Here is a 16533-nt window from a genome sequence, read left to right on the forward strand (position 1 = left end):
ATTATATCTCTTATTTATTCTGTAACTGCAAGTTTGTACCTTTGACTGCCTTTACCGATTTCTCCCACCCTCCATACCCTGCTTCTGGCAATCACCAGTCTCTTCTCTGTATATATAGGCTTGTTTTTTATTGTTGTTTTGGGGGATTTTGGGGGCTGCAGGATTAGATCCCACTATATCATACAAGTGATATCATACAGTAGTTTTGTTTTTCTGTCTTATTTAACATAATATCCTTGACATCCATCCATGTCACAAATGGCAAAATTTTATTTTATGACTGAATATATCTATTGTGTGTGCGAATGTATATGTGTGTGTGTATCCCCCACATTTTTTATAAAGCCTACATTTTCTTTATCCATTCATCCATAGATGGACACTTAGATTGTTTCTGTATATCACTACTATTTAAAGACCTGCTGTTTTGGGGCGCCTGGGTGGCGCAGTTGGTTAAGCGTCCGACTTCAGCCAGGTCACGATCTCGCGGTCCGTGAGTTCGAGCCCCGCGTCAGGCTCTGGGCTGATGGCTCGGAGCCTGGAGCCTGTTTCCGATTCTGTGTCTCCCTCTCTCTCTGCCCCTCCCCCGTTCATGCTCTGTCTCTCTCTGTCCCAAAAATAAATAAAAAAAATAAATAAATAAATAAAAATAAAGACCTGCTGTTTTAGTGTTTATCAAAAAGAGTTCATTCGGGCTCTGTGCTCACAGCTCAGAACCTGGGGCCTGCTTCAGATTCTGTGTTTCCTTCTTTCTCCACCCCTCCCCCGCTTATACTCTCTTTCTCTCTCTCTCTCTCTCTCTCAAAAATAAATAAAACATTTAAAAATTTTTGAAAAGTGCTGCCTAGGTGGCTCAGTCGTTTAAGCGTCCAACTTCGGCTCAGGTCATGATCTCGTGGTTCGTGACTTCAAACCCCACATAGGGCTCTGTGCTGACAGCTCAGAGCCTCAAGCCTGCTTCAGATTTCGTGTCCCCATAAATATTAAAAACATTTTTAAAGGAGTTCATTTATATAAACGAATATTTTGTGAAAGATTAAATTCATACCTATTACATCCATCATCTTTGAAGTATAAAAACTAGTTTTGGGTTTTTGTTTGTTTTGTTTTGTTTTTCCAGAACAATTAGTGTAATAAGTGTAAAAAGAAAAAAAACTGGTTATCATTCAAAAAGTTCCTACTTAATGAAGAAAAATATATAATTCAAAATAGAAAACATTTTTATAAACCCAATTCAATACTCTGTGTTCTCTGAAAATGTTATTGCAAAAGGTTTCTTAGTGACTGGATTGTGACATTATGTCTTTTACCAAAAGATTGGTAAAGTAGATACTGGCCACACATGTACATATGTTGACAGGATACCTGATTTCTGAGGTCTAGATATGTAGCCCCTTGTGTGTTGCCCAGCCATCCCAAACTCTTGACATGTGTTTGTAATTTTCAAAGAATTTTCAGAAATTCTTTTCATTCCAATCACTAAACAACTTACTGTCCATACTGATTGTTTACTCTGCATGTTACCATGTCTTTTAATTCTTGTCCACAGCATAAAATACCTTGTTACAGTTGCTCCTAAGAATTTAGGCCATCCCCTAAGATAAGTTCTATGTAATTCATATACATCTATGAAAAGAAAGTATTTCTTTAGAGCTCCTTTTAAAAATGTATGGCTTAATTATTAAGAGGTATAGTCCTATAAGAGGAGTAATGTACAATATTTTAAATATTGTAAATGTGGAGGTACAAAATATTTTCTTAATTATTCATAAATATTCAAGGCATGTGTTTGAGACATACTGAGTGGAAACCACTTTGAAGTTTGAGTTGAGAGTTCCTATGATGTAAAAAATTACCAAATTTATTACCAAGTACTTATTTTCCCTCAAGAGAAGTCCAATAAGTCCATCATATACTCTCAAATTAGTTTTTTTGTTTTAATTTTTTTTTGATGTGGTATTTATTTTTGAAGGAGAGAGAGAGACAGAGCATGAGCGAGGGAGGAGCAGAGAGAGAGGGAGACACAGAATGAGAAGTAGGCTCCAGGCTCTAAGCTGTCAGCCCAGAGCCTGATGCGGGGCTCGAGCTCATGAACTGTGAGATCATGACCTGAACCAAAGTCGGACGCTTAACCGACTGAGCCACCCAGGTGCCCCTCAAATTACTGTTTTTCAACAACGTTCTACTTTATGTCTAATGTCCTTGAAGAATAGCAAATTATATCTTGGAAGTTTTCTTTTTGCTTAACTGATGACTACTGTATTATTTTGAGGTGATTTAATATCAAATGTTCCTATTTCCTGTCTCAAGATTAACAGGCACAATGGTATCAAGGCCAGTACGCTCCAGTCATCTGCTTTTTTAAAAATGGTCAGTCGTTAAATGTGTGCTGTAAATAGGGATGAAACTGCTCTTACATAAATTTGTATTGTGATTTGGGTTTTGGTTTTGTTTTTTTAGCAGGTCTATGTGATATTAGTGAAGGGACTGCAGTCCCAGAGGATCGCTGCAAATCTCCAACTTCTGGTAATTTGTTTTTTTATTTTATTAAGAATTATAATCTACAGAAACCATTGTAGTGTATCAAAATTCCTTTTACAGATAAGTATTTAAAATAACACCTATAAGAAACTTTTGTGTTACATATTTATTCTAAAAATCATAACTTTTCTTTGCATTCTCATTAAGTGAAAAGAAATGTACTAGACAAAAATCCACAGCTCTTACCTGCTAAGAGTCCTATAGCTGTTCACTGGCTTTCTAATATTTACACTTTTTTAGAGAAAATATATTTTACTCCTCACCATTGGAGCAGATGGGTTAATCTGCAACCTTGTCTCTGCTCTAGGCATGCCTGGTATCATCTGGTAGAATAGTGCCCTAATTCTTGAAAAATGTCCACTTAAATATTACCAAAGATTTTTAACATTTATAATCCAGTGGTGACTGTAGACAAAATAATTGTAGGCCATATGTGTTTTTGGTTTTGGTCAAAGTGATATTTGATATAATTTTATAGCTATATTATAGCTTTTTGTCCATATTATATAGGTTTTTATGTGATCTATGTATATATAAATATTTCAGTGCAACATAATTTTTGGTACCTTTTCAGTCTCCTTAAGATTAAGAGGATCCTGAATTATTATTATTTTCAGTGGGTAGAAACTTTGCCAGTCTTTACTAAGATCAACTTCACAATTTTAACTACCATATTAAATCATTATGGCTGGGAATATTTGTCAGCTTTGTACTGGAAAGATTGTTCTTAGCATAAAGTAACACAGTTCTTAGATAGATTTGGATCCTGCCATAGCTGGTTCTCCTACATCAGAAATCATTTTAAGCATGGGAAATATTGAGAAGTGCATTTTACTTCACTCCCTCATGTTTCAGTTTAGCATTTTATTAGACCTAGAACTGTAAAAGTTTTGTGATAATTTTCTTTTTGAAATTCCTTTTCCTAATACTACATAAGTTATAGCTTTTCTTAAGATATATCCACCTTCTGGTTTTCTTAATCTTTAAATTTCATAATTAAATTCACTCATTATTGAAACATGGAGCCATCAGAATTACATAGTTAGCACCTACTGCTAAGTCTGCACATTGGTACAGTAAACTTTGAATGATATGGAGCAAGTAATTCTATTTCTGATCTGACAGACCTAGAGTGATTTCTGAATTTGGAATTTAGAATTATAATATCTTTTCATTACTGCTGTTCTGTGTCCATCTACCTACAATACTGTTCTGGTCTTCTCACCTCTCTCTCCAAAGACCATGTGAATGCCATTGTCAATGTGTTAAGGCTGTAAGCCAAATTGGATGATTTGGATATGTAATATAGAACCCAAGTAAACTAATATTCCTCATTATCCTAAGCCCAATTTTCAACAGGTGTACAGGTGTGTGTATATATGTGTGTGTGTGTGTGTGTGTGTGTGTGTGTGTGTGTGTGTGTGTGTATCAGTTCGGAATAACCAAAAAGAGGTATTTATAAGTAAGTATTTAAGTATACTAAAATCTCATAAGTATATAAATATAAAAAGTGCATAAAAGTAAAAACTCTCCAAATAGCTCCTTTTGTACCTGAGGAACTCAAACATTGTTGAACATTTTCAAATATATTATGCTTTTTTGTCCATGTGAAAGGACAGTATAGTTTTAACATACAGATGATATGATACTGGGTATTGTTTCGAGTGAGTTTGAACTGCAAAGTAAACATTGTGACTGAAAAAATCATTGATAAATCACAAATTCTTATCTTAGATATAAAACTTAATTTATTTAGTTTAGTCTTTGACTATGCTCTGAAAGATATAAGAATTTCTGAAGAATTATATCCATTCCTGCATATGAGGAAAGACTGCTTTCACAAAAAAACATATCAAATTTTAGTAGATAGTAGTTGTGCCTGAAACGTGTTTCATAGAGCAGGAAATAGATCTCCCTCATGCATACATACTAAAACATACAGTAGAAACTAGAATAAAATTCTGGAAAACTAACCCTTTGACACTTTTTCTTACAGCTGTGTCTTTCACTACTTGTCCATTTTAAAATAGCTAATAGTAATTTTTGCTACCCATGTTGGGCCAGTTGTCTTATTCTTTGCACATTTGTAACTTTTTTGCCTTCATTGCTTTTAGAACCCCAATAAAGGAATAATTTAGTATCCTTCCTCTCCCCAGTACATGAAAATTCTTTTAGTTTAGAATGGTCAAAAAAGAAAAAAATGGTTGGGGTAAGTTTGAGGTGAATCAGAGGAACCACAAGGCAATCGTGTTATTAAAACCATGGAAAGTAGTAATTAAATTACTAGCCTCAAATACTTCCTGCATTGTGATAGGATATCTATCTGTGTATATCTATCTATCTATCTATCTATCTATCTATCTATCTATCTATCTATAGTTAAGTGATATAATATAGACTATTAAAACCAATATAGTTAATAGAAAACAGTGTATCTATGAGAGAAAAAGAAATGCATGAAAGTGGGTTGGAAGTTAGTGAGTCTCTCATAAATACTAGAAGAACCACTATTATAGAAGTAAAAAGTAGCCATATGTCCTTTAGCAAAATCAGTGTGTTTACTCAAAATAATAATATAGATGAGGAAAAACTTTTTTGAAAAACATTTCAATCCATGATCAAAATTGGTGATCCCAACAATTTGGCTGGTCAATATCAAAGCTCTATTCAAAAAGCATACTGAGAATATCCAAGTTATGAATATAGTTTGCCTTTTCCACTTATTTTTAAATAAACCAGGAGTCTCTCTGAAGTCGAATATTAATTCTGTCATCTTGAATTAACATAAGAAATCACTTCTTCCATTTCCACTTGATCTCTATTTCAAAGAACTCAGATTTCTTTACTGAGCACTTTAATCATGGAATTTTGTTTTAGTACTGCATCAAAAGAGTATGTGTGTGTGTGTGTGTGTGTGGTGTCTACACATATGTGAAAATGATAAAAACATCTGTTAGGTTATTTCAGGTTGAAGAAGGCTCAGGGCCACATTAACCATGATATAAACAGTGCCTTCAGGAGTTTCCATGTACCCTAAAAAAAAAAAAAAAAACTGTAGATAAGTTCAGTGTTTATTTTATCACAGTTATTTGGTAAATATATTCAAGTGAGATATGCTGAAAACATTTTTGGAACTTTGACAAAAATTCTGACAACCAATGATAGGCATTTTCAGTTAGGGGAAAAATAAATCCGTTTGCTTTACATTTATGGCTTCTGTTGCCTATTACATTGGAAATAACTAAAAAACATTTTTATGATTTGATATTCATGTTTGATATGTTACCTAGCTATTGCTCTAAAATGAAATATATCACATAAGTATTAATAATTTTTTTTACATTCCTGTGGCTAACCTCTTATAACCATTATCTTCTTTGAAAAACAAGTATATCCATCTCTACTCCTGAAAATGTTCCATCGAGTTCAGTGTTACTTATGTGATATTTTTTGATATAGGATTTATAAGGATCCATAAGTGCTATTTAACAAAAATAACATGGTTTTTAAGAATAATCTTTTAAGACTATTATAGAAGTAATTGGATACTGCCAATGTTGACAGGTTTTACTTGGTCCTTGGAGAGACTTCAAAGATATTTTCCACTTGGCCAAAGAAAGCATCAGTTTGACCTTATTTATTAAGGTTCAGTACTTTCACTGGGATAAAAAAGAAAAAAAAGTAAAGAAAAACGGCCCGGTGTTTTAGAAGTGCAGTGCAGTTGGAAAAAGACGTGTGTGTGAACTTAAAATATGAGGTATTAAGTGAAGTACACATCATAGGTGAAGTATACAAAGGGTTGTTGAAATTCAAAAGGGGGGAAGTGATTTATATCGAGGAGACTGGAAATTTATGGATGAGCTATCATTTGAAATGTGCTATTATGAAGAATAGATCATTTAATAATAGAAGTTGTCAACTAGAGTGCTACTTAGTAGTACATTTATAAATGAAACATTAATGTCAGAAATCAAATATAAAAAGCTAGAAACACTTTTTTTAAGGAAAAGGCAAATAAAATCTTAACAGTAAAAATATTAGATAACCTTATATTAGAAGTCGCAGCTGGAATAAAATTAACTATTTCTTACCTCATTAAACATAAGTAAGTATTTGAACATACCTAAAATTATAAGTATGATCCTCAGTTTTTAAAAGATCTCTATGGTAATAGTAGAATTTATATATGATTTTAACATTGGTATCTGGAAAGCTAACTCTGAAGTAAATTTTGTCAGTATACTTCTTGCCCGAGATTCTTAGTTCTAGATGAACCAACCTTATTCAGTTAACTAATATCGAAGAAGTTTTGCATTTTCGTTCAGAAACTGTTTATTGCTGCTTATATTGTTCTTTACCTGTTCTCTAACGTATAATGTATACCAAGATTTTTCCAAATGGTTGTAATTTATGGAGAAATCATTATAGAGTTAATATTTACATATATTAAGGAATTCTCTACCATGAAAGATAATGAACTACTGATTACTTTTCTTACTTTAATATTATGAAAATTGTTATTGATTATATGCATGACATCTCCTCGTGGCTAATAGTATGGAAACTTACCTTAGAGGTTACCAGATTATTTTGGTTGTACTTTTCCCTGTGACAACTCGTGTTTGTGACTGACTATGTGCTTGTTCCTTCCATTGTCTTGATTCGTGTAGGTTCTTCATCACCACACAATTCAGATGATGAACAAAAAATGAATAATTTTATAGAAAAGGGTATAGTATCTTTATTTTAAAGCATTTTCTTTTAATTATGTTTAATTTTAGTTTACTTTGAATAGATTTTGACATTTTATATCAAAATATTATTTTCAGTGAAGACCAAAAGCAGAAAGTTTTCCAAGATGGTAGCCAGTGATATAGGTAGGAAATAGAAATTTCTCTTTTGTTTCTAATCCTTGCTATATGCAGTGTTACTCAACACCAGAAAATGATCTAATGCATTGCATTTTGTATATATTAATTTGTTATTTCTATGCTAAGCAATAATCTCTTGGGCTGTTTCTTCTAAACTCATTGGGGCAATAATTATTGAAAATCAGTTAAATTGGTGTTGCAGTTTTTTCCTGACTTACAATGTGAATTATTCTGTTTTTATTTTGGCTTTATTTAAAATAAAGCAGGGTTCAATTTATGTCGTAAATAGTACAGTTTTATACCAAATTTTGAGATTTTTCCTTTATAGTTTTTATTTGTATTTTCTCCTACCTTTTTCCCATCCTTCTCAAATTTTTACAATCCCCAATTTCAATGGTTCTCTAAAATATTGACTCTGTAATCTGCACTGCCCTGGAGTTAAATGGGAATTTTCTTAAGACTCTCCCCCCAATCCCCACAAGTAAAACTAAGTGATGGAGAGTATTTTATATTAATCTCTTTGGCTGTTTTTATGAGTATACTTTGAATTGAATTACCCAGTCTAAGGTTTTCAAAGTTTAAAATTAGAAAACAAAATACATAATCAAACTTTGGGGATATAATCAAACTCTAGGATTTTTAGTTCATCATAAAAATCTGAGTATTCGCTGAAGATTTTTAAAGGCTTGAGAAGTACTGTTTTACAAAAAGAATAAATTTAATCTTCGATTTAAACCCACAATTTTTATTATACTGTTTTTTGTTATTTATTTCCTCTGAAATGCCTATCACATGTTCCTTGAATTATATTAAATGAGGAGCATTTCTAGGCAGCTGAAATAGATTTACCTTTGGTCAACTGATAAAGTTTAATATATAGTAAAATTAAATTGCCAAAATTCTCAGAAGTAGCGTCTATATTGTCTGCATATTGTAAATTGAACCCTGTTTAGTCATGTTAACGTTGGCTGACTGTTAGCACGTCTGGTCATTTTTTAAATAAGATGGTTTATTCTTGGGCAAAGGGCTCTTCATATATGGGGAATTGATTATCTCTTTGTGGTTTTATAGTGAATCAGTTGGTAATAGTTAAATCGCTTTAATTATGTACTAGCACTATCGCATAATACTTTTCAACCAAATTTTTTATACTATATTTTGTCTTAATAGTACTTACTGTCATATAATGTAAAAAGTTATAAGCGACCTTCCTACATACACTTTTGCAAAGAACTTTTATGATCTATCAATTATCTAGGAATTTTACCTTACATAAAAGGAACTTTGTATATGATTACATTTTTTTGAATAATTTCTCTGTCTGATTTTTGATCCTGTATTTGCTTTGTTAACTATGTGTTGACTAGCTCCTCTGTTTTTTTCTGTTGTGAATAGAACACATGACATGGAATATCTGAGTTTGAATATTTGAAAGTTTTCAATTAACAAATTTCTTAGGATTAAGAACATTACTAGAAGGAAGGATAGTTCTTTGGTAATGTTCTTGCTTTTTATGTTGTTGGCAAGTTTTTGTTTTTGTCATGCCAGTTTTTACATTTTTGGGGAAACACATTAACTTTATTCACCATTTCAACGGTTAGGTTAGTTACAGTTATACATAATTATTTTACATCTTCAGAAACTACTGCTCCTATTTTATATGTAATTTTGTTTGGTAATCTTCCAATATAGGTTTTAATCCCAACAGATTTACAAGAAAAGCTCTCTTCTCAATTTTTCCTTTGTTCAAATGGAGACTGCTCCATTTTAGACTGTAAAGTTTTTACAGTTAAAAAAAAAAAAGGAGTTTATCTTCCTACATTAGTGTCTAGTTTTGTAATAAGAGTTAACATAAAATATGCTATTGAAAGCACAATAAAATGTCAGTGAAACATTGCGGAGGGGGGGGTTGGAGAAACTCCTACAATCTCCTGAAGACCTCTCTGTCAAGACATATTTTCTGCGTAAAGTTTATGGTGTCAAAAGTGCTAGGATTCCTTGAGCATTCTGAGCTCACTGTGTTCCCTATCATGCAGTCCTGTACTTGCTCTGAAGTTCCCTGGGCCTCATCAAATTACCACCTCTTTCTTCCTCAGTCTACAGACATTTATAGCTTCAACTTTAGGAAGTTATGAAGTGGCCTCATAAAAGAAGGCATTAAGAATTAAGTCTAGACCCCTAAGATTGACACTGGTTAAAAAAAACAAACAAACAAACAAAAAACCCTCCTTGCATGGGAGACTGACTGAATGTCTTGGCTCTGATACTTTGTTTCTGAAGCTTTACCTTTTCTTTGAAAGTAACTGCTGCCGACATTGGAGGAGTAGGGAGCAAAATGTCATTCTTAAATAGTCTAACCCAAGCTTGGAAAATCAACCCCCCTTTTTTTTTTTTTTTTTTACTGCCCAACAGAACAGCAGAGTTAGCTGAGATGATAACAGTATTTTAAATATGTATGTGTGTGTGTGTGTGTGTATGTATATACATATATATATATATATATACTTAAAAATTACAATTTTTCTGACACTGTGCCAGCCCTTTATAAATAATATTTCTTATTTAACCCATTCAATGTAACTGCATTGAGCTACTTACTATTTCCCTGTTTCACAGAAGGGGAAACTGAGAGATAGAGTGTAAGTAATGTATCTGTTGGTTACATATCTAGTGAATGATGGGGCCAGGGTTTACACCCAGGTAGTCTGACTTCACTGTTTGTCCTTTCAACACTGTACTGTATTACCTCTTAAGACAATTTACTGGAGTCTGGAAGGATTCAAAAACAGATCTGTTATGTGGTTTGTAACTAGATATTCTGGTTATGACCCTGGTCTATCCACATAGTAACCTAGAAAAAAGGATGACTCATGCTAACTTATGCCCTCGTACCAGATCACGGTTGTCATCTTGGTGCCTCTCACCCAAACGTAATATACAGTGCCTGGAAGTTTACCTTTCTCAAAATTCAGACTCAAGGAGAGTAACTACAGCAAACAGTAGAGTCTCCTAACCCATCTACACAATGCCCAGCTTCTTTGTTTCCTGGCTGACAGCTAACTCAGGTAAATGATACGGACAGTGACTTCCTTATTCATGCATAAGAACAGCAGCCTAAAAAGGCATAACTTTAGCCTTAGGAGTTCAACAGCAAAAATACAGCAGAATATAATGCAATTGCAGCATCCCTAAAGAAAGGTTACATGTATGTAATACACAGATAGTGATTTGTTTTGCCTCTTCATACTTGATGATTAATTTTTGTTAGTAAAATCTTAATGATCAGTATTTCCAAAATCAGTCTTTCCTGTAGTGGTAACCATTTCTGTAAATCATTTAGAAAATAAGAGTGGTTATCAATTTATTATTTGCTTATTATTTATATTTTACAAAGCTTTGGAAATGCAAAATTCTGTAAAACTTTTTGTTATCTTACGTTTGTATAAAAAGTCCTAAAATGTATGTCTTTGTTAAAGTGTTAATCAAATTTTTCATGGTACCTTATGAATAAAATATGATCCAGATGCTAGCATTGTTTGGTAGATTTTGAAACTACATGATCAACCTTTTCTAAAGATTATTAGTTCTATTTCATTATGATTCTCTTTCATTGTGAAAGATAGATTTCTAGCTGGATCCTGTCCATGTTCCCTATTATTACTAATTTTCATACAGAAGGAATGATTACATGAAACTGTGAGGGGGAAATAATAACTAGAAATTAAAATATAAAGATACAAAAGTATAGTGACTTAATGAGTGCTGTGCCAAAACAGATAGAAATCAAAGCTCCATTTAATGAGCACCGTTCCAGACACTATAGATATTTTTCAGGTTGTATTTGTTAACCTAGGGAGGATTGTAGCTCTTTTTAATCTCTCGGATTCTAGGTTAGCAGTTTTTTGGGTAATGAATGATTTTTTTTTTTTAATGTTTATTTATTTTTGAGACAGAGAGAGACAGAGCATGAACGGGGGAGGGTCAGAGAGAGGGAGACACAGAATCCGAAACAGGCTCCAGGCTCTGAGCGGTTAGCACAGAGCCCGATGCGGGGCTCGAACTCACGGACCGCGAGATCATGCCCTGAGCCGAAGTCGGACGCTCAACCGACTGAGCCACCCAGGCGCCCCTGAGTGATTTTCTTTTTTAGCAAAAACTAATTTTTGAAGTCAATTGATCAATGAAAATAATGATCATTAGTCCAAGTATTGTTTTCATTAGTTCTTTTTTACATGAGTCCCAGTGATTCCTTCTTTAAAAGTGTTCTAACCCAACTTAAATGGATTCATAATCATTATATTCTAAATCACTAACTCATTAAATTCTATAATTTTAAATCTGCTCAAGCTCCCTTATTTTTCAAGAAGAGAGATTGAGCCTCAAAGAAGTTAAGTTGCATATCTAAAGTCATGTCCCATAGTAATGACCTAGTCAGGACCAGAATCCAGGTCTCTTGAACTCTTGTTTTACCTATAGCGTGTCTTCACTCTTATGCTTTCTGGCCTCTTTTTCTTGTGCTGTTTTCCGAATTCTTTTATATTTACATTGAAAAATAAATTCTCAGAGGCCCATTTGGAGTTTGCCATGTGAATACGAAGGTATGCACCAACTTAATGAAGTAGAATTTTAAGTTACAAAGTTATTCTAATTCATGATAAAACTCAAATTAGTACTGATAGTTCTACATTATATTCCCCAATATTGAATCTCAAATGTGTGGCTGTTACTTCTGTAGAAGTTCATCTTTATATTTAATCCCTCATGTGGCTTTTAGAAGACTAGAAGCTCATCTTGAAAGAGAAGATGAAAGACGAGTCAAGTGTGCAGGTAAGATTACTCTTCCTCAGTTTGTGAAGAACTAAATTGTTTACAGTTAGGTACTTTGAAACTATTATACATGTCTGAGTTTTTCTAATGAGTTCTTTTTCTTTTTCAGGATGACTAAAATCTGAAGAGTATGGCATAGTGTGTATTGGGTTTTCATTTTGTTTCCGAATGTATTTTCTGTCAAACTTCATAATAAAATCTCAGCAAAGTCTGTTTGTCTTTTCTCTGTCAGTATTTCCTGTGTATGCATTTCTTTCTCCATAGAACTGTCTTTTCCTTACATTGGAAGAATGTAAAATGATCTTCTAGAAGTAACTTCCTGTTTGGTTCATAACATAAAATCAGTCCAAGCTAAAGCTAAATTAGTGAAATAATTTCAAATGTCATCTTTTTGATGAATAGGCCCGTATTTAATTTGCGCTCTTTTTCTCTTTATTTCATTTGTGAGAAAATTCTGCTGCTTTCTGTAGAAGTAAAATTCCAGTGACAGTTTGTTTATTCATTTATTTACTCATTCATCACCATGTTCATTGACCAAACATTAAGTGCTATACACATACACAGACACAGTATTTTGCAAGATAGATTTTATTTCCAGACTCATGGAATTTAGATTTCAACATGGGAGATAGACATTGATATTATTAGCTCTGTTGGCTATTAAAATAATGTGTGATAAGTGGTGAGAATCTCTACTTCTTGGTCCTCCTTTTCCCTTGGCTTCTTTGCCATATCCTATAAGTTGAGTTTTAGTTTCTTTATTGTTACGGGGTTTTTTTATTTAATATGCATACATTTGAACATTTTGCTTGAAAAGAGTGGTTTCCACTCATAGGAGAGCAGAGACTCAGGTTTATATCCTGCCAAGACACAGCTCTGATACCACTTTTCTTCAGATTGAAGAAACTTTATTGTCATTCTTATCATTTCTTCTGTGGACAAAAGTATAGAAAAAGAGATCTGGTTTATACTCTCCAGTGACAAAAGATTTCAAAGCAAGGAAGATATTGGGTATAAAGAGCAAGAGTTGAAGAATGCACAGTTGAACATGAGAGGAGCAGACAACTTGTCTTCCAAGAACTCATTCAAATTATGTCTTCAGTTTGAAAGCTGCGATGGAAGTTCAGTAACTTCAAAGCATGCGTGGAAGTTTCTGTATACACGCAGTGAAATCAGCTGACAAGGTAACTGGGTTGGCAAGTGCTTCTGAGACTCCTGAGAAGTAAAAATGTGATCATCAAAAAATCCTGGATAGTCTGTGACTGCTTCATCCACAGAATGATCCCAGGGTACAGAGTGTCGGCCAGGTGGCCTGACTAGAGGTTCTCCGGATTGGATCTGCTGCTTGTGGACCTGCCATCAAGGAGGTTGACTAAACAGACCTGAAAACAAGTATATTTCCCGGAAGTCACAAAAATTCAAAGATAAAAACATTTGGCCTAAATTTCAACATTAGACCTTAGGTTTGGGACTTCGCCTTCCACAACTGTAAAGCTAGTCAGACTGGATGATGAGCTCTTCTTTCTAGGCGTTGAGCAATAGGCAGCGTAGGGCTGCCACCCTTGAAAGAAGGGGAAGTATGAAGCGAGCCCCACAACCTCTCCAGGTTTCTGCCGTGGAACACTTGCCTGTTGCAGTGCAGGGTGGGTAGAATTCAGGCGAAGGTGCAGTCCCATCCAGCTAGGGAGGCAGAGGTTAGAGTTCTGGGCTGCTAACATGGCTGCAGTGTGTGAGTTAGTGTGCTAGAGAGGAAGGAACCGCACAGAGGGAGACTCCTAGAGGTCTGTGTGCGGGTTCGCCTCCAGTTCAACTCCAGGCTAACACTGTACCTGAGCTAGACCGTACGTCACAAGGCCTAGCACCAGCCACCTGCTCTAAGGCTGAGAGCTGACAGGGATACCGGCAGTCACCCAGTTCTGGGAGTTGTTGACATTAGACCCTGCTGAGCACCTTGGTGATTCTCTTGATATCCCAGCGAGGCCCTCCATAAGAGTAAGGATCACTTCTTAGCATAAAAGCCATATCCTAGAACTAAGTTCAAACTGAAATAGACCTGCTCTAACAAAGAATAAAGTGAAGCCTGATCAAACCAAAGGATTCTCCGGTAGTTTAATGGCAAGGTGTAGAGCAAAGCTCACCACCTGTGAAGATGGATGACACAATACAGACTCCCTTCAACATATTATCCACTCTGTCCAGCATTCAATCAATGAGAAGTTCCTGGGCATGTGAAATAAAGATTCAAAGTCAAAAGTAGGAAATTGTGACCCATAATAAAGAAGTTGGGGCATCTGGGTGGCTCTGTTAGTTGCACACCCGACTCTTGATTTTGGCTCAGGTGATGATCTCATGTTTCATGCATTCAAACCCTACAAGACCTCCGCTCTGAGATCCTTTGGATTCTCTCTTGCCCTCTCTGTCTCTGTCCCTCCCCTGCTCTCTCAAAAACGGAAAGAAAGAAAGAAAGAAAGAAAGAAAGAAAGAAAGAAAGAAAGAAAGAAAGAGAGAAAGAAAGAAAGAAAGAGAGAGAGAAAGAGAGAAAGAAAGGAAGGAAGAAAGAAAGCAAAGAAGAAATTAGAAACAGACTTCAAGATGAACTAGATGCACAAATTAGCAGCTATGGATTTTTAAAGCAGCTGCTAAAGTATGTTTTAATATTGAGAAGAAAAAAAAATGTCCATAAAGAGTGAACAGAGAGAATATCAGCAGAGAAAATAACAACTTTATAATGAATAAAATGAAGTCTAGTACTGTAAAGCTCGATATCTGATGCATAAAATTACCTGGATGAGTTCAGTATCACTGGATAGAGACTGTAGAAGAAAGGCTATGGAACCTGACGACAAATACAAACACAGTGTGCAATGCTGAAGATTTAAATCCCTTCCCCCTCCTTTTGCTCTTCCCCTTGCCAAAAGATAGACAAGTTACATTAAAAGGTAGGCGATAATCTGGCTTTAGATTTCTTAGCTATGTAGCTACATGCAAAGCTGTAAGAAAATGGAGCAACTTGAGTTTTGAGGAGGTAGAGTTGTGAATTGGGATTTTCTCTGATTCATGTTTTTTTTTAACAAGTTTGTAAAAGATTATGTTTATATGCCTTTCTTTTAAACTTAAAAAAAAAAGCTGCTACTTAAAGACATACTTTAGAAGACCTTGGGATGTGGGGACAGTTGTACTAGAAATGATTGTCCTTTATGGAACTCTCTTCTAAGGATATAATCAAAATATGTGCAAATAGTTTTGTACATTTTTGCTATATGTATTGGAAAATACCTTATTGTTGAGTAAGTGTTCATATAAGTAAATATGCAACCATTAAAATATACTAACAACTGATGTAAGGAAATGCTTTTTTTAATAGTGAGGAAAAAAGCAAGATACAGATTTGTATACTAAATAAAAATTTATATTAAGTGGCAGGAAATACGGAAAATTTTGTCTCTTGATTGTGGGAATTCATGATGGCCTTATTTTTCTGTTTGTATATTTTCCAAAATTTCTGTAAAGAACACATAATTCAAACCTTAAAAAATTAGATCCGTGTGTATAGGGGGACAGTTAGAAGAGATTAATCTGATAATGCCTGTGAATCTATTAATTGAGACTTTTTCATCTAAAAATTCTAATTATAAACATGGAAGAAAGAATGTAACCTTTAAAATATTTTGGGAAGGTGCTCACTTTAGCACCACATGTTACTAAAATTGGAGCGACACAGAGAAGATAAGCACGGCCCCCTGCACAGGGATGACACACAAATTTGTGAAGCTTCCATGTTTTAAAAAATAATAATAGAATATTTTGGGGAAAGATAAAAAAACATTGTCCCAAGTGAAAGATGACTTACACAAGAGTTTATGCCATGATATCATGCATATGAAATTCTAGACTAGGCAAAACTGATCAGTGGTGGGGAAAACACGTCAGAGCAATGGTTATTTCTAGGGACAAGGACAGGAATTGATTGGGAAGAATATGCACGGTCTTTCTTGGATCATGATGAATTTCTATATCTTGTTAAGGATTTGAGTTATGTAGGTGTGTACATTGTCAAAACTCAATATATATTTAAGATCTATTCATTTGTATGTAAATTTTACATAAAAAAAATACCGCCAACAAAAAGGTGGGGAACAAATAGTTTTGTGAAAATGTACAAAGTCTACTCCTTGCTGGCTTTATCCTCATATCCTATGGTCTTAGATAAGTATTCCAGAGTAATAAGATAGTTATAAATTCAATGTACTCTAGTTAGCACCTTGTGCTTGCTTCTCTTAATACTTGCGACATT

General features: G+C 34.2%; 1 protein-coding gene, 1 long non-coding RNA gene and 1 other non-coding gene across 6 annotated transcripts in view; all 3 read left to right on the forward strand.

Moving 5' to 3' along the window:
* Window positions 1–16533, forward strand: part of STXBP5 (syntaxin binding protein 5) — a 168418-nt gene that overhangs the window by 109220 nt on the left and 42665 nt on the right. For 2 of the 4 annotated variants that reach the window (XM_086708082.1, XM_086708083.1), the window contains exon 19: window positions 2461–2526. In XM_086708082.1, coding sequence (XP_086564208.1) covers window positions 2461–2526 — 66 coding nt within the window. Of the gene's footprint in view, window positions 1–2460; window positions 2527–7211; window positions 7272–7370; window positions 7419–16533 lie in introns of all 4 variants that reach the window. The other 2 variants (XM_086708080.1, XM_086708081.1) reach the window with 2 other exon arrangements.
* LOC147581274 (uncharacterized) lies at window positions 9932–12450 on the forward strand. Its single transcript, XR_015251625.1, has 2 exons — window positions 9932–12239; window positions 12349–12450. It is a non-coding gene; the product is annotated as an uncharacterized LOC147581274 (long non-coding RNA).
* On the forward strand, window positions 15916–16023 carry LOC112862965 (U6 spliceosomal RNA). Its single transcript, XR_003223824.2, has one exon. It is a non-coding gene; the product is annotated as a U6 spliceosomal RNA (small nuclear RNA).

Source organism: Puma concolor, chromosome B2, assembly GCF_028749965.1.
Source record: "Puma concolor isolate L17-30 chromosome B2, mPumCon1.1.hap2, whole genome shotgun sequence".
NCBI classification, from domain to species: Eukaryota; Metazoa; Chordata; class Mammalia; order Carnivora; family Felidae; genus Puma; species Puma concolor.